Source organism: Lissotriton helveticus, chromosome 10 (assembly GCF_964261635.1).
Source record: "Lissotriton helveticus chromosome 10, aLisHel1.1, whole genome shotgun sequence".
Classification (NCBI taxonomy): domain Eukaryota; kingdom Metazoa; phylum Chordata; class Amphibia; order Caudata; family Salamandridae; genus Lissotriton; species Lissotriton helveticus.
In genome coordinates this window covers 1,099,455,442-1,099,473,536 of record NC_136071.1, presented here as the reverse complement: position 1 = coordinate 1,099,473,536, position 18,095 = coordinate 1,099,455,442, and the positions used below count along the sequence as shown (strand labels likewise).

At 43.0% G+C, this 18,095-nt stretch overlaps 1 protein-coding gene across 3 annotated transcripts in view; it reads right to left on the bottom strand.

The window, feature by feature from the left end:
* LOC144784802 (ras-related GTP-binding protein A) overlaps positions 1 to 18,095 on the bottom strand; it is a 120,194-nt gene that overhangs the window by 51,175 nt on the left and 50,924 nt on the right. For all 3 annotated transcript variants that reach the window (XM_078663845.1, XM_078663846.1, XM_078663844.1), the window contains exons 5-7: positions 13,749 to 13,971; positions 11,390 to 11,485; positions 2,828 to 2,950 (exon numbers count right to left, since the gene is read on the bottom strand). In XM_078663845.1, the coding sequence (XP_078519971.1) occupies positions 2,828 to 2,950; positions 11,390 to 11,485; positions 13,749 to 13,971 (442 nt within the window). The remainder of the gene's footprint in view (positions 1 to 2,827; positions 2,951 to 11,389; positions 11,486 to 13,748; positions 13,972 to 18,095) is intronic.

Here is an 18,095-nt window from a genome sequence, read left to right as displayed (position 1 = left end):
GTGTTGTTGTTCTTGGATTCGGTGTTGGGCTGGACTTTGCCCAGAAATGGGGAGGAACCCAAGATGTGCAAGATTTCTGGTAACAGAGAGCAGAGGCTCTCCACCCAGGTGCCAGAAATGTTTGTGTGTGGCAGACTGCTTAAAGCCAGCGAGTGCCCACACCAGGGTTGGTAGGTTTCTCTGAGTACACATTTTAATAAATCTCACACTGGCCTCAGTGTAGGTTTATTACAAGGAGCTCTTTGATACCAAACACTCCTGGGTTCAGTGCAGTAGCGTCCCGTCCCCTGTCAAAGTGGTGGAGCGGGCCAGATGAGGGAGGTGGGAAGGGCGGGGGATTCGGGGACAAAATATTAAAAACACATAGAAAAATACCTTACCTGAACGCTGTGTGCCACAGGGCTTGTCCCTGAGCTGCACACTTTTTAATGTATAGAACACCCCACTGGCGACTATCATTAGACAGTTCGGTTTCTCAGTGGTCGCATTCGCTGACGACACCCAGTTAGTGGTGTCCATCTCAAATAACATTGAAGAAACAGCCAATTGTCTTTATAGCTGCATGACGCAGGTAAACCTATGGATGTGGTTTAAGGGCCTAAAATTGAACACTGTAAAGATAGAGGTTCTGTTGCTTGGTTCTAACACATCCTTCTAGTCAGCCACATGGTGGCTCTACAGCGTGGGCGATTTCCCAGTTCCTGTGCAAAAGGTTAGAAACCTAGGGTTCATTTTTTATGACAAACTGACATTCAAAAATCAGATCAGTACCCTTACTTTAACCATTTTAGGCATCCTAAAAATAATCAGGAAAATGGGCCTGTTTATCCCGCCAAATTCCCTACAAACACTGGTTACAGCATTAGCCTTGCCCAGACTGGACTATGGTAATGCTTTATACATGGGTATCCAATCACAGCATCTACAGAGGTTGCAGCATCTTCGAAATGCTGCAGCTAGATTACTATTGGATAATCCTAGGTCCCAGCCTGTCTCCCATTGTCTAAAAGCCCTGCACTGGCTCCCAGTGGATAAGAGGATCACGTTTAAATCCCAATGCATAGCGTTCAAAGCACTATACAGTGCCGGTCCCCAATTCCTGAAGACACATTTGAACTGGCACATGCCTTCCAGAAGTCTAGGATCTGCACATAGTAAACTTCTACAAATGCCTAGGTTCAAGAAAGTTCACTGGGGCGGAAGTAGCTTTCTGTTACGGACAGTCAAGACATGGAACTTGCTCCCGGTCAGCATACAGAATAGCCCTACGCTGCTATCTTTCATGAAGGTGCTATATTCTTGGCTCTTCGCTAATTAACATTTCATCTACAGTGACACCGGCACCTACTTGACTCTCTGACATCAGCGCCTAGACAACCATGGGCATTCGTGTGCTTTACAAATGCACAAACCAAACCAAACCTTAGGGGTGGTACTAGCCTGGGGTGGGCAAATCTACTAGACTAGCTAATTTCCCCACATGTCCAGGTGCCAAAGAGCTCTGGATAAAGGAAGTCAGCTTCCTCTCCTGCAAAGTTCACCAGCCTTGGAATGCTAATCAGCAGGCCATCCGCTGGGGAGGGGTGTGAACACCCTCTTCCCGAGCAGGCTTGGTTACTGACCTCCTGAGAGCAAAGCCCCTCCCCCTTGGAACAGAAACTCATCTTTTATGGCAGGCTGACTAGATACCAGTCAGTCAACAAACCAGAGGCTGGTAGGTTTTCAGGCGGCATCTCTAAGGTGCCCTTTGGGTGCAAGTATCAATAAATCCAACACTGGAATCAGTGTGGGTTTTATTAACACAAGATGTTTTGCACCAAACATTCTAATTTTCAGTGAAGCCATCATGTAGCTGGGGAACACTTTTTCACCAGTGTCCAGGTAATGTTTTTAAAATTGCTTCCCTGATCATTTGTACTGCCAGTAAACTGATCAGCACAGGGGCATATCTGCTCATGAGGATACGTCCCCACATGTAATATAATGCACCCTGCCTCAGGGCTGTAAGACCTGCTGTAGTGATGACTTGCAAATAGTACATATGGTGGTGGGGACATGGCACACAGGGATGAGTGTTATGCTGTGTTTTCACTTATGTCTGCACCAAAACACACAGCCTGCAATGGCAGTCTTGAATAAGCTTTGGCGAGGGGTCTCTTAGGGTGGCACAATTTGTGCTGCAGCGCTTAGGATCCCTCTTTAGTACCTCAGGCCCTAGGTACCAGGGGTACCATTTACTAGGGACTTCCAGAGAGTGCTAAAGGTGTTGCCAATTGGGGGTGCAATTGTACAGTTTTTAGGGAATGAACTGGTACTGGGGACCTGGTAAGCAGGAACCTGGTACACTTTCAGTCAAAGTTGCATCAGGTACAAGGTAAAATTGGTGGTACTGCAAAAAAAAAAAAAACGGTTTCCTACACTTCGATTAAAATCAAAATTCACAACGTGTGTTGAGGGTTCTACTTTAGTTCAGAAAGTTAAAAATTAAAACATAAGCAGCTTCTGTAACTTATAATGTTCAATCAGAAGAAGAAAAGTCAAATAACAGAACAAATACAAAACGTCTGTTTGTAAAAACTGAGAGCTTATTGAAGAGTAAGTAAGAAAAAGACTCAAGAGAAAAAAAAAGGTTTTGTTCACAGATGCACAATTATATAAACGAAAATAATTGAATGTTAAAAATGAAGTAGTTGTTATACAGATATGAAATAAATAAGCAGTCTAGACATAAAGTTCTTTTTACTGTGGGACTCTTGGAACAACACATGACAAAGTCATTCCTTTTACAGCACGGTGTATATGAATCAAAGGGCTCTAGAGTACTCACAAGAAATGTTGCTCTTTCAAACAGGAGTACCTCATCCGCCTCTATAATCTGTGCAAAATTCCTCAGGTTCGTCTCAAGTTGCTGTACATTAGGAATCAGCTGATAGACTATACTCGACCATGCCTGGCAAAACAGAAAAATATCAGTTATACTGGTCCTCTGAATACATTTCATTACTTAAAGAAAAAACACAAATGGAACAGCTCTGGGACAGCCTACTATTTACTCAACATTTCTTCCCAAAAGTTTGTAATGCCCCAAGATCACTCAGGTCACTGGTTTAGCTGCAAGTAATGAATCTGCAGAGTTTTAAGTTGCTATTTTGTCTTTGTAGCCCTTTGGTTAGACGTTTCCCACTCTTAACACTCCGGTTGTCCTTCAACAAGCAGAGACAAACTACCGGTCTTCACACCGCTCCTTCATGTTTTTAATGAAGGCTCTGGGAAGACTAAAGTGACTCCCAAAACCAAGAATCAAAGTAGCCACACTAAACAATGGTAATAAGTAGAATAGCCCAGGTTTGTGCAGGGGAAAAATACAAGAAGACACAAAGCAAAGAAGTAAAAAGAAAGAACTCTCTTGGACATACACATACAACCACAATATCACTCAATATATACTGTTATATCACACATACATACATACCTACTTGGATAGAAACACAAATCTGAACCAAAAAAGCAACCACGTATTGCACAAAGATAAAGAGCTCACATCTATAGCACAATTAGAATTTATTAAAAGTAATTAAAAATAACAATTCAAAAATACATGAATTCACACATTTAAAAAGCATTAAAACCATCACGAGAGACAAAGAAATATATGTGAAATGCTTAAATTCATCAGAAAAAGGTTATTCCCAACTGGAATCAAATGTATAAACACCATCAGTCTATTCACTTATTAGTTGTATTAGCCACATGGCTGTTCCTGGATATAACCCAATATAGAAGTACAGGCGTCGATGCGTTTCGGTGGTCGTAAATTATTGGGGTACCACCATCATCAGGACGTATATAGAACTTGTCTCTCGCTCAACAGGTTAAAATTTTAAAATACACTGTCAGTTTTGTATCAAAGAGGAAGATGTTTATATAATCAGTCCTTCCCAATCAACTTAAAGGTTTACAAATTATCTGATTTAATCCACCGTGTCTTCACCTATGCGGTGGATGTGATCCTCATTTGTTTCATGTATATACTCAAATATATTGTTGGGGATCAAACTTTCGACAGGAATGAAAAACGGAGCTTAATTAATGGTATCCGTCGTTACATTCCAGACAAGGCACATGGGCTTCACACCCTCAGTTATGGTGAAAAACAGATAGCCGTGTGGTAATCCATCGTCTCCTGGTTTTTCATCTGAGGTAATTAAACCAACCAAAGCAAAGAAGAGCTGCACCGATCTAAAATATAGTTTGACTGGTGTGCCATATACCAAGCAATCATAGGGTCAATACCATTATCCAAATCAAATGTTTTCATCAATATTGCATCAAACAGAGGTGATGAAATGCCCCTGGTGCAAGGCAGTCATGAGACTTCAATTAGTATACTGGTGACGGGCAGACTATCTACTGGTTCAAATAACAGTGCATGCTTGTCTTTGCAGATTCTAGACCATTTAAAAAGAAAAAACTAAATTCCACTGTACAAAATAATTTTTCTTTTCAATCCTTGCACTCTGTTTTCACTTCGATGTTGAAAAACAAGTGCCTTGCTTTACAATGCTGGTGCCACAGTCTAATAATTTTTAGGTCTCTGCTAGACCGCGCATGCACGGTCGCTTTGAGACATGTTCTTTACAATCTGTGAACTTACAGTCCACCCAGGGCTTACCATTTGTTTGCTTCAGCGTCGCTGCTTCAGCGTCATTGTCGTTTGTCGTGGCAGGCATGCATAAGGACTCTTCTTATTCTTGACTCTCCTCTAGAGCATGGACAAAGTATTTGTCTCCATTCACTGCTCCTGTTTTTGGAGCTACTTTTTTAGCTGTGTTCAAGAACTTCATATGAGTGCGCGTGTTTTCAGTCCATGTAGTGCATTATTTAATATTTATTGGGCAACCGCTTTAAGAGTTCCTACCTTTCTCTAAATGACCGCTTTTTCTGGAATCTATTATTTTGCTATTTCAACGCTTGGAGGTTATTCATACTAGATATTGTGAGCGTGCTTGTATTCATCTCATATGTGTACGTGCATCCTTGAGTGCTTCTGGAACTTCATCTGTTGGATATTTACCCTTCTCTTCCTTCAAGTGTGTTTTCTCTTTTAGATTGTGTACTAGTCTATATAATTAAGCCACTCTGCTATATGTTTATATTTATTGGCAGTTTTAGGTATATTTGTGCGCCCTGTGCACTAACGAATACATGTGTACCAATTCTAGTACATATACATCACATTTTAACTTTTAAAGATGATTTATTTCTTAATTTTATCATACTTGTTTTCTATCATGTATCTGTGCACATTATCAGCATGTGTACAGGTTTTACACCAGACACTTCCAAAATCCAAAATGTTCCTTATTTAGTTAGTTTGATGTGGTGTCGCAATATGGCTGTGCATTATCATATTAGCATGGATGATAATGATAGGTGATTGCTGGATATATTCCAATTGGTCTATTATGTCTTCATCGCCTTTTAAAATATACTGTATACTTTTCACATTGTCAATGAGTCTTTATTAAAAAGCATGATCAGCCCGATTTAGTAAATGTATTTCCTCTTACCCTTCTTGCATTTTGGAGCTGCTGACACAACTAAGCAAAAAAACACGGCCCAAACAGAGTGGGTGTACCTTTTTGTTTAAATATAGAAGAGGGGCATCTGTTAAACTGTGTGGACCATCACGATCCTGGATCTTTGCACAAGAAGAACCACTCAATGGATAACGGATAGCCTTGAGCCAGACTAGTACTTCAAAGCACTGATGGGGTGTTCCCCACTAAGAGCCCTAGATGAATCACTGGTCTCCAAAATTTGAGGAACTTCTCGTGCTCCTTCAGAGTAGGCATTTGAAACCTACCCATCATGAAGGTCCACAGAGCACATCCAGTAGACATGGAGAAACTGGGAAAGTCTAGGTCAAAGTAAGCATACAGAACTATTGCAGGAGGAGGAATTGATTGGATACATAAATATCCAGTATGAAAAAAAGATGCCTCTCTTTTCCCTTGCAAGAATCTAGTTGAGTGCCATTTCAGTGCACTTTCTGGTAGCAGAAATGTCTCAATGGCTCTTAAGGAGAAAAGCAACTCTATTTCCTTCATAATTCTCCTAGAACGCCAAAAGTGGTAGTGGCCCAGATAGAGAAGAATGTGGCAGCTACTGGACATAACACTTCTTTCCCCCAGAGAGGACACACATCTGGTTATCGGAGCTGAATGACAGTAGATGAGATTAAGCTTTTCCTCCTCAGTTTGGTCAGTATGCATGGATGGCACTCGGCAATTTGGCCACGACCATGCCATCATACTGCTTGCTGGACGGGACCTCGCCAATTATGGTATCAAACATGTTCTAACTACCAAAGTGGACATCATGACTTTCTCCTGGGCCCCTGGCTTCAAATGAAGACTTAAGCGATGATAACTGCTGCACTGAGAAACTGGCGTTCTTCATCCTGGTGGCTGAGTCAGTAAAGTTTCCGGACCTCAGCAGTGTCTGTCAGGCAACGTTTTTGCCTATGTTCAGCATAAACAGCTAATAGGCACTTTAGATGTCATCTGTATTTAAGTGTTAGGAAAAGCTGAAAGAGGGAATGTAGCTCCAATGTGGAGGACTAGTGCACAAATAAGATAGGTCTAGGTACGTCACAAGGGAGGATAACCGGATCGGAGCATCAGGAGATTGAGAATGAGCATTGTGAGAAAGGACGTAAAAGACCAGTCCTTGATATGTCACGGAGGTCGAGTGTATTGTGCAAGTTGTAAACAGTTTCAAGTGCTAATGAGATTCTAAGGAGGATGTGAATACAAGATGGTGGGAGAAAGCTGGGGTATAACGAAAGCCATGAAATTATTTGGACGGCATGCACATTCACTAGCTTTTAACAGATTTTGAGATATAGATGAGGTACTGTAGTGGAGTGGAAGGAATGTAACTTGAGGAGGGTGCAGCAGTTGGAATAAGAGGGGTAAGAAATTATTCTTTCTTTAGAGGGCTAGTACGACAGCAGGTTTAAAGCAGCAAGTGTAGACCAGGCCTCAAGAAATTTACTTGCCCACTCACTATGCCCACTCACTGTAGCGATTCAGTGTGAGCTATTTTTAGGGCCCACCGGCATGGCTTGATCTGGCAAAGAACAGGTGATCTGTTCATTCTGAAAGTGAATGAGCAATAAAGATGCCTTTAAATACTGCTCTTATCATGGTACATGCGCTGTACCTACAAAGACAGAGGTAAAATGTCAGCTTATGTCTTCTTACAAATTGCTGCTTATTTTATCCTGAAAATTGGTGTGCAAAAAATCTTCTGACTTTGCAGTTAGAGAAAGAAAAGTAAACCTTCCGATAATTGTGCTGTGATACAGGCAGAGTGAAATAAAAGGCTGCAGCAAGATGCCAGGTTTATTCTTACGCAAAACATTGTACAAATATTTCAATATTTATTGTAGTAGTTAAAAAAGCATGTTTTGTAACTCTGAAGTATGATGGAAACCAAGATTTTAATAGGGTAAAAACAGATCAGAAGACTTTATTAGGGATATGCAAATTACATATTTGCTGAAACCCCTTTCCACACATTGTTTGTATGCTACATACTTTTATCAGTAAAACGGTTTCATGGGAAGGTTTGTGGCCATTTTAATGGAAATGTGTAGTCTGTAAATGACAGTGAGCTACCACATCATGGTTTAGTAATAGATTTATTAAAGGTAAGAGTTTTTAAACATTCTTGTTCCTGCCCTGATGACAGTAAGCTAAGAGGCAAGTCAAGGGTAATGTGTAGCCTTATATATGGGATAGAGTTTTATTATATACTAGCAACCCGTCCCGACGTTGTCCGGGTATGAAATAGAATGTGTGTAATGTGTGTATTTGGCAAGGGCAAATTATTTTAAAATCTCGCGGTAGACAACATTCTTTGTTTCATTAGAATAGGGACGGAGAAGGCCCAGCTGCAGCACTGGTTGATGTCAGCAGGCGTGTGTAATTGGTGTAGTGATCCGGCGCCTGAGCCCGGCTACAGCCCTTGTTGATGTTAGCAGGCGCGTGTAATGTTGTTGAATGAGAGAGTTATCAGCCGCGGGTAAATCCGTTTAATGTGAGAGTTGAGTGACAGCGAGTAGGAGAGGCTGCAGTAATTGTCCCCGCAGACAGGCTCATTTGTGTGTTCCCCCGCTTGAGGCCCAGATGCAGGCCTGTTTGATGTTAGCAGGCGCGTGTTCCCCCGCTTGAGGCCCAGCTGCAGCCGTGGTTGATGTTATCAGGTGCGGGTAATTAGTGTACCGATAGTGTACCAACCAGGGCTCTAGCCGCCTGAGCCCGGCTAGAGCCCTGGTTGATGGTAGCAGGCACGTGTAATTTCGTTGAATGAGAGAGTTCAGTAACAGCGCGTAGGAGAGGCTGCAGTAACGTTACTTACCAGGCCTCCAGGTGAACGAGTTTGTCACGCCCCCAGCACACGGCCACAGCAGACGATCTTCTGATTAATGTACGACCCACATGGCATGAAGGGCGGAACTTAGCACACGCCCCCAGCGTTTCTCACGCCCCAGCGTGCCCATAGATGCGGCGCAATTGCGTTCTCATGGCATGAAGGCCGGACACACGCCCCCAGCGTGACACACGCCCCCAGCGTTTCTCATGCCCCCAGCGTGTCACCCCCCCCACCAGCGTGCCCCTTGATGCTGCGCAGCAACGTAAATGGCGCTTGTATGTACGACTCACATGGCATGAAGGGCGGACACATGCCCCCAGCGTTTGTCACGCCCCCAGCCCACGCCCACAGCCCACGATGTGATAGCCGTACCACACGCCCCCAGCGTTAGTCACGCCCCCGGCCCACGCCTACAGCACAACGCAGACACGCCCACAAGGGACTACTTTGCTGCCACGGTTCTTTTACCTTTTAAATGTATAGAGGAGTTGGCCTAATGGCTAAAACGCTCGACCTCGGACCTGGGGATCTGGGTTTGAGTCTTGGTAACGACGCCAAACATCCTGTGATTCTGGGCAAATCACTTAATCTCCCCCTGCCTAACAAAAATGAATGTGTGTACTGATGTAACGTAACTGGTGCTATGTAAAGCACTCTGATACCAGATTCCGTTCAGGTCAAGTTCGCGCTATATAAAACTCTGCAAAGAAAAATATATATATGGTGGCCGTCTGCATAGCCTATGTCCTTCTGCTGCAACTGCCCTTTCAAACGCTGTATTGGGTGTTGTGATTGGTGCTGTGGTTACTGAGATTACCTGCCTCAAAGGTTTGGGCTCTCTCTTTATAATATTAGTATGGATATGGATATGGATATGGATGGAACAGAAGTTTAGTCTATTAAATCAAACAAAACCGTTTTGTACAGCAGATATGCTGAACTCACATATTTGAAGGGGCTCTCATATATGATAACGAAGAAAAGGGCAACTCTGTGAAATAAAATATCTGCCTAGGATCACACAATTTGAGACCAGGTTACGGGTCAAACGTATTCCAATCAGGTCAAGTAGATTATTCCAACTCACTAGACCTGCAGGTCTGGTAACATGTTATGATGTTTCAAGGCCTGTACACCCCAGTGTGAAGTGAAAGTTAAATAAGATCCTAGGTTTCTTGCGGTGCATAAGGATCATCATGATGGATCACTGTGGACACCGTGGAGTCCATTTTGAATTTTCACTGCAAGTTGTACAAAATGAAAGTAGTAAGAAGGCTCTCAGACAAGTAATGTTCATTGCTGTATTTATGAGTCGCCACACTGTAAGGAGTAAATTAATGGAGACAGCAGCCTCCTTTTCCATCCCTTGCTCTTTTGTTTCATTTAGGTGCCACCACCATCAGGTCGATAGGCAGTGTGACAGGACCCAGAGCTACCCTTCGACCATGGTCTGACCTTTTGCTTCCCCTGAGGTGCTCCTCTCTAAGGCCCAGAAGTGTAAATTATAGGAGCTTCTCTCCCCTTTGTGCCTCTGATTTGGGGCACTCTGAATAAGAGTCACCTAGCTGGACCACTCCTTCCTTCTGGCACTTGAAGACAAAAACTGAGGCTGCCTGTGTGGGGATGGATACATGAAGTTACAAATGCCACACCCCAGTGCCAAACTTTTGCAAGAGTAATACACAAACTCTGTTTATGCATATGGTATAAACCGGAGACTACACCCACGTGTTTTTTCTCTGACCAATGCTAGGCGACTACAATTTGGATTTTTATAAACTTCTGAGATACAGACCTAGTGTCGATGACAGACAGATTACCAGTTACATGAGGGGACGTCACCCGAGAAGTCTGAAACTTTCTGCAGTGTTCACTCCAGGGACATTTACAGTTCCTCTACTGCTCTTTCACCTCACTTGTGGAGGAACTCGAAGCATCTAAGGTGGGATCACATTATGTTTGGGCCAGGTTTTTCTCTGGTCTGTGTCAGCATCTCCAAACACTGCGAAACCCCTGTTTGTGACCACGCAGCTACCCAACACAGCATTACTGAAGGCGGCTGGGTGATGAACTCTGTGCCATGCCCTAAAAGAGTGGCCATGCTCGTATGAGCACCTAGGAGTTAAATGGCCCATCATGGCATTAGTGATCCAACACAGACACTAAAGCAGGCGATTTTCAACAAAGCGCTCACCTTCTCATATTCGAGAGGCACAGTTTAGCAACACTACTGTGAAGCAGCCCACAGGCAGAGTCATAAATGAGAGCCGCATCACTCAGTCACTGCAATATATTGCCTGACTAATTTCCCTATAATAATACAGATATTACAGTGTTCTTCATCTTGCATTTATGTAGTATCGAGCTGAGTGTGGTTTAATTTCTTATAACAAATTAATGGTTGGGCACCATTGTTGAGTCAGTGAGTTTTGAGACTCTAACCAGACACCAATTCCCTGATAAGCCTTGAACTACTCACCATCACTTGGTTCGGTTTTCAGAGTTTGAGGTCAGCCACATGACATCAAAGGAAAATGGTATCAATCACTTTGATTAAAGCCTAATAATCCATAGATGCCCCATGACTCTTGAACAGGTTCTACCAGGATGGAACAAGGATTGCTATGGATTGACAGGATGTCACAAACAGTCCCAGTCCCAATTCAGGAATTACTTTAGTCAAAATATGCACATATGTTCACAAGAGTCTGGAATTTGTACATTTGTCACTGAACGTAGTGTTGTGCTTGTAATCGAAAATGATTAAACTCCCCCGCCACCCCAAAAAAAAAAAAGTCTGGAAGTCACAGCTTTTAAAAAATGATCACGAAATGCAGATTAGTTTTGTGAAGTTCAGGAACATTCATAATGTTTATGGATACATTTGTTCCATTTTAAAACAAGATCAACCTGGGTAAATCTGGAAATCAAGTTGGCAGGTACACACCTTGTACAATGTTTCATCCCAGATGGATGTCCGGAAACAAGCACAGTCTAATGGGCGCGACAAACGCCTTAGATCCTCTTCCCTTTCTCGAAAGATCTACGGAAATAAATAAAAACAAACCATATAATGTAATTTTATCCCACAATTTCTGCTCAAAGTGATCACTACAGTGAACAGCTTAAGTATAACCTTATCAAAAACATGGGAAAATTAAGTGGCACACCAAGGAGAAGAGCCAGATTATTGGTCAAAACGCATAATATCCACAAAGGAACCATAACATGATCAGACTGGTACAACAGCCAGGGAGTATTTTTAACCGCCGTCAGGCACATGGCACCACATGAAATGCCACTTCAGGTATTTTTTTTTTTTTAATAAAACTGTTTAAGCTACATTTTGTGCAATATTGCGTAGTGGGAGTAACATAATATAATAGCATGGAAGTCAGCCCATTCTAACACATGCTCTATAAAGAGACAATTTATAGTATAACATGGAGCATGCAGGATATTAATGCCATGGAAAGATATATTATGCCTCTGCACAGGGGAAAAATGCAGTTATGGGAGTAGGCTGGGGATGGTGGTATCGAATGAAGCAACAACTATCCCATCTGAACCTACAGTTCTGCTACTCAGAATACCCGACCAGAGATAGAAACTAGAAGCCATGGCGGTAGCTCTGTTCACTTTGAAAAGGATAACATTCAGTTAGAATCATTCAAAGGCACTTGCTGTCAAACTGGTCGTCTACGAGTATTACTCAGATGCCCCGTGTACATCCAGAGGAGGTAATTTAATCTTAGATTATGTGGTATTGTGCCAATCATTCCATCCACTCGATGGCAGGTTAAGGGTTCACGGGGGTGATCAGAAGAGAAAGGGTAGGTCAAACTCAACAAAGACACAGCGTGTAATTAGTGTTGAGGACGGATTTACTGAAAGGCAATACATTCTCAGGCTTCTGTGCCCAACACTAAATGTCAAGAGTATGGAGAACTTGTGATCTACAGCCGCACATGTTATACACTGAACAGTTTTCCTTAACAGGAAATTTATCTTCAAAGAAGGAATCTAGCTCACTTTCATTTTGAAAGTCTAGCAATAGTCTCACGTCTGAAGGTGAAGACAAAAGTTGTCTCCCTCAAAATCCTCACCTAGGTCCCTTGATGGATGTGCTTGCAGGAAACATGCTGTCTGTCATGACAAGGTCAAAGAAGCTTGTAATAGCTTCAGGGCTGCGTTTCTGGCTTTTCTTAAAATAGCATCTGCTAGACAAGTTGGAAGAACTCAAACAGGGATTGTTCTGTGCCAAAGCAAGAACCAACATCTTAAACATACACGAAGCAGAGGCTAAAGTACAATCCAGGGTAAAAGATGGCTTGTTGTACTCAAGACATTTTAGAGGCTCCCGAAGGGGCATTAGCGGAGTTAAGCTTGCGTCCAATGGAGAAAAAAGGAACAGTTACTGTAGGAGAGGGTTCGTTTTGCTATAATAAGCACAGGCTTTGAAGAAGAGATGTCCAAAGGTTCTTCAGAAGTACTCCTCCCAAGCTTTTGACGAGGCGGATGAGAAACAGTTGTGCTTTTTATGATGCCATTTGCAACGAAGAGAAAGAGATGGATTTAGATTTCAATACAGATATCTTACAAGAGGCCTAAAGCAATTTTCTCTCCCTCACACAAAGGGCATTTTGGGATATGAAGGCACAGAAATCACAGGCAGCCTTATGATGCTTTGAACTCAGTCATCAAAGTAAAGAAAAACATAGGACTGTGCCGGACATCTGTCAACTGCAAAAGGATTTGAACTTCAAGACAGATGGCTTCCAAGAACATGTGAATTTTTCCAAAAATGTTGACATTTGGGGGGTTGGGATAGAGAACCTGGCACTTATGATGCGTGGAAACAAAAAAGGACAAGTGTAACTGATGACAGGTGGGGGCTTTATTACCTATTTCATCACTTTAGATAGGGGCCCCCTCAGACAGGTGCTTAGCGCTGCGAGAGCTGCCAGGTGAGAGTATCACAGTATGATGAAACCACATTTTCTCAGTATAGCATGGGTAATGGGAAGACTTCCTGCTGATGACTCTGCAAGATGGAGTATCTATTCAAATGGGTATTTATTACAACCAAGAACTGCTTACTTCTGTTACCCTATTAACCCTTTCCTTTCGTGTTCAGGCACTCTGAACAGAATGACTTAAGTCAATCGGGCAATAAAACAGATGGATAATTTTGGGAACCATGACGGCATCACAAGTTTAGATACTTTTCAATCTGACTACTTTGTTTGTCCATACCTAGTTCACTACTGTGTGGTAGTAGAAAACTAGCACATGCAAACCCTTACCAAGTCTCGTTGATCCTCCTGTACCAAATCCATTTTGTGCACCAAACAGAAGATTTTGGCATCAGGAGAGTTCTGGAGGATGGCTTCCAGGCATGACTGGTAGTAGTGCATATCCTTCTCTAGCTCACGGCTTTCCACATCAAACACATAAATCAGGACCTCTACGTTTCGGAAGATGTTATCCCGCTGACTTGTGAAGTAGTTCTCCATGAAGGTGTCCTGCCTGACAGGGGAAAGAGGAAAAAATAAGTGGGCTTAGTAACTGCTCTTAATGTCTTAACTTTAATTGCAAAGGTGGATGCAGCAAAGTTGCATCTTGGCAATTAGATGCCATACAAAATGAAATTGCTCTCCAATGCATCCGAGCAAAGCTATAAAAGTTGTTTAATAAAAAATAAAATGTATATTGATGCTCATAGCACATCAAACCTTTAGATATTATAATGAATAGGTTACCAGTACTATAAAAATACATAATAAAATAATAAACAAGAGGATTTTGGCCCTATAAATTCATCAGAGGGATTTACTGAAATGAAAGGAGCACACAAACTCTAGTCTTATGATTTTCATTGTTACCAGAATACCCATATGGCTCTGTTGGACCCACAGTACACTTTTACTCAAGGCTCTCAAGTCTATAACAATATCAGTCATCACATACAAATCCAAAACAATTGCATTCATTTAAAACACGTATATTTCAATTTTAACACTTTCAAATGTGTTTTAATGTAAACTAATGTGAACTTCATTTTCAGTGCTTACTATTACTACTCAGCAATGCTATGTGAATTCCTTTAAGCAGATGCAGAGTAAAAAAGAAGCTGCAACCAGGGCCGGACTGGGAATCCAAAGCCGCCCTGGCATTTTTATCCAGACCAGCACCTTTGGGTAAATTAATCACACGAGTTATCTGAACTATAGTGAAGTAGGATCAGCTTTCATGGTTACCCCCACTTTTTACCGGTGTCTACGTTTTTTTGACTAGCCTGACTGGGATCCTGCTAGGCAGTACCCCAATCACTGTGCTTCCTCCCTTAATTGACCATGGTAAATACTTTGGTACCTCCACAATTGGCTACTGGTGTACACTTGTAAGTCCCTAGTATATAGTGCTAAGGTACCCAGGGCATAGGTACACCAGGGGTTTCCCATGGGCTGCAGCACGTATTGTGCTACCCAAGAGAGAACACTTAAACTGTGACTACAGGTCTGCCATTGCAGCCTGTGTGGGTTGGTGCTTGCATCGGAGGTCACTACACTTAAAACCTATAAGTCATCCCTATGGCAGGCCTTCCAGTCCTGAAGCGATGGCTAACTATATAGTGGCTGTGCTGAACCCGAGCATGTTTGGTATCAAATATGTTGGACTCATAGCCCAACACCGGTAGTATGATTCCATGCACTGGGAGCTCCCCTGGGAAGCCCCCCAGTACTCCTGGTAACAGCCTTCCAGGGCCTGCCAGCAAGCTAGTGTTGCTTCCGACCCCAGACACCATTCTGCCCTTCTGCTGCTGAGCTCGAGCAGGGAAAGATAGAACAATAGGCTTCCTGCGCAGAGAGGTGTGACCACCTCCCAGACAGGACTTAGTGTATTGTGCTGGGGCGCTTGCCTGCGGCACCAGACTGCTTTGAAGGGCACATTTGTTGCCCTCCTTGCATACTCCAGTTGGAACCGATTCAGGGAGCCCTTGGCTCCCGCTGCGTCGCGAAACTGTACAAAGGACATGGTAGTATCCTCCCCTCTGTCCAGCCCCTCCTCTGGGAGGGACCCCGAGTTTTTACTCCCACTGCTGATCTGCCAGATATGACCCTCCTACCAGCCCCCTATGTTTGCATCCCCCATGCTTCTGAGTCATTGAGAATTTTGGGACGGACTGAACACCAAGGTCACAACCCCCATGCCTGACCCCTGGTGTACCTATGCCCTGGGTACCTTAGCACTATATACTAGGGACTTACAAGTGTACACCAGTAGCCAATTGTGGAGGTACCAAAGTATTTACCATGGTCAATTAAGGGAGGAAGCACAGTGATTGGGGTACTGAACTCAAATGGCCGCCTCAGTTGGTCTCTTTACGATGCTCCACCACTACTGAACAATAGAACTGGTCATCGACCTGATCTTGACTACATCCCTCACCTGACCTTGATCCTGCTCCAGGACATGTACTCTTCAAACTTTTCCTCGACTGTGGAGACCCTGCCATTTGACCGATGCCCAGTGGAGCTACCAGTTAGCTGAACAGGAGATGGGCTGTGGATCCCCCCTCGGCCGTCACCAATCCAGTCGGGCTTTGGGCAGATGTTACTTAGTCTCTCTGTCGTATCTCCCTCCTACCCATTCACCCTACCCCTACCCCCTCTAGGCTCCCTTCTTCTTGCCTTCTATCCCTTAAATGTTTTTCTGTTGAGACCTAGCTATTTGACCGATGCCCGGTGGAGCTACCTGATAGCTGAAGAGGAGATAGGCTGCAGATTCCCCCTCGGCCGTCACATACCCAGCCGGACCTTGGGCAGACTTTCCCTTCGTTTCTCCGTTGTATCTATACCCTACCCCTTTCTCCTCTACCCCATCCCCTTCTCACTCCATTTTCCTTTTCTTCTATGCTCCTTAAATGTTTTTACTGATATCATTGGTAACTTGTAACTGATATAAGTTTGCAACGATGTGGAACCTTATGTAAAGCGCTCCAATACCTTTGGGACTAGCCAGCGATATATAAAACTCTTTAAATATCTGCCCATTCACTTATCGGATCATGGTGCTATGGTTTTCAAACTAGATTTCCCCCCGGATTTCTCTTTAAGAAGAAGGACATTAAACAGGCGGTTTCTCCTGCTATCTTCTACTCTAGGTCTTTTGAAGCTTGAAACTGAAATCTTCTTCCTCAAGAATCTTGGGACTGCTCCCCTGTAATAGTCTGGCTATAAGGCTTGGCTGAGAGGGTTACTAAAAGGGGCGGTATCAGCATGGCTAGGTCAGAGAGGGGCCAAAGCTGATTTGAAGGCGAGACCTCCTGATGACCCGAGGAAGGAGCGGTAGGTAAAGAGAGTGGAGGAGTGTCAGCTAAAATTTAAACTTAAAACTGAAGAAATTTTACATCAAAAGTGGGAGATAAGCAAGGTGAGGGAGTTTGACCAAGGGGAGAACTGTGGTAAGCTTCTTGCCATGAAGTCAAGTACTGATAGAACTAACATGTATATCAGTAAGATCAAGATGGGTACACAACTAACAGAGGAAAAAGATAAAATAGAACAGGCTTTTACAGAGTTCTTTCAAGATCTATATCATGAATCTCCAGGGGGTGGATGAGCGTATAGCTAGCTGGCTGAAAGAGAAACAACTTCCGAGGTTAACAGAGGCTAGTCCAGAATTTCTCTATTCAGAAATATCAGGGAGTGAGATAATGGAAGTGTTAAACTTGGCTAAAAAGGGGAAAGCTTGAGGCCCAGATGCAATTCCGATTGAGGTTTATTTCATGTTGAAGGATGAAATCATTCCGATCTGGATTAAGTTGTTTAACTAAATACTAAAGGGTACTTGCCCCCTGCCAGATGCATGGTCGGATGCAGTTATCACCCTGATCTTGAAGCCCGGTAAGGATCCTTGTCAGTGTCAATCATACCGCCCAATCTCCTTATTAAATGTTGATTATAAGGTTTTTGCAGGGGATTTTGAATAAACGGCTTTGTAAAATTATAGGCCAAATAATCCATGAAGATCAAAAAGGTTTTCTTCCGGGAAGGCAAATGTCAGACTTGGTTTATACTTTGGTCGGTACAGTGGATATGGCATCATCAAGGGGTCTCCCTCTGTCAATTATTATGGTTGGCGCGGCTAAAGCCTTTGACCGTGTTAACTGGCATTTCCTAGACAGGACCTTGAATGTTATGGGCTTTACCTCGGGTTTTAGAGAGGTCATTAAAAAAAATGATAGTTCACCACGGGCTCGGATCTTAGTTAGTGGTAGCCTTTCCCCGCTTGTTAATATAGAACGTGGTACAAGGCCGGGATGTCCGTTGTCCCCCATTCTATTTGACATTTACTTAGAGCCTTTGGCGCAGAGTTTAAGGTTAAATAAAAAGATTGTTCCATTTAAAGTGGGTGGGTTTGTTAGAAAATTAGCTATATATGCAGACGATCTAGTTGTGTTCTCATCCAGTGTAGACACTACCTTGTACAAACTTATACTTGAAACTGAAACCTTCGGGAAGTTCTCAGGTTATGAGATAAATAAAGATAAGACGGAGGTTATGGATTGGAACATTGTTAACCAGGGGGTGACATATGCGACAGAACTTAGAAACATCGGAATTACAATAACTCAAGATCTTAGAAAA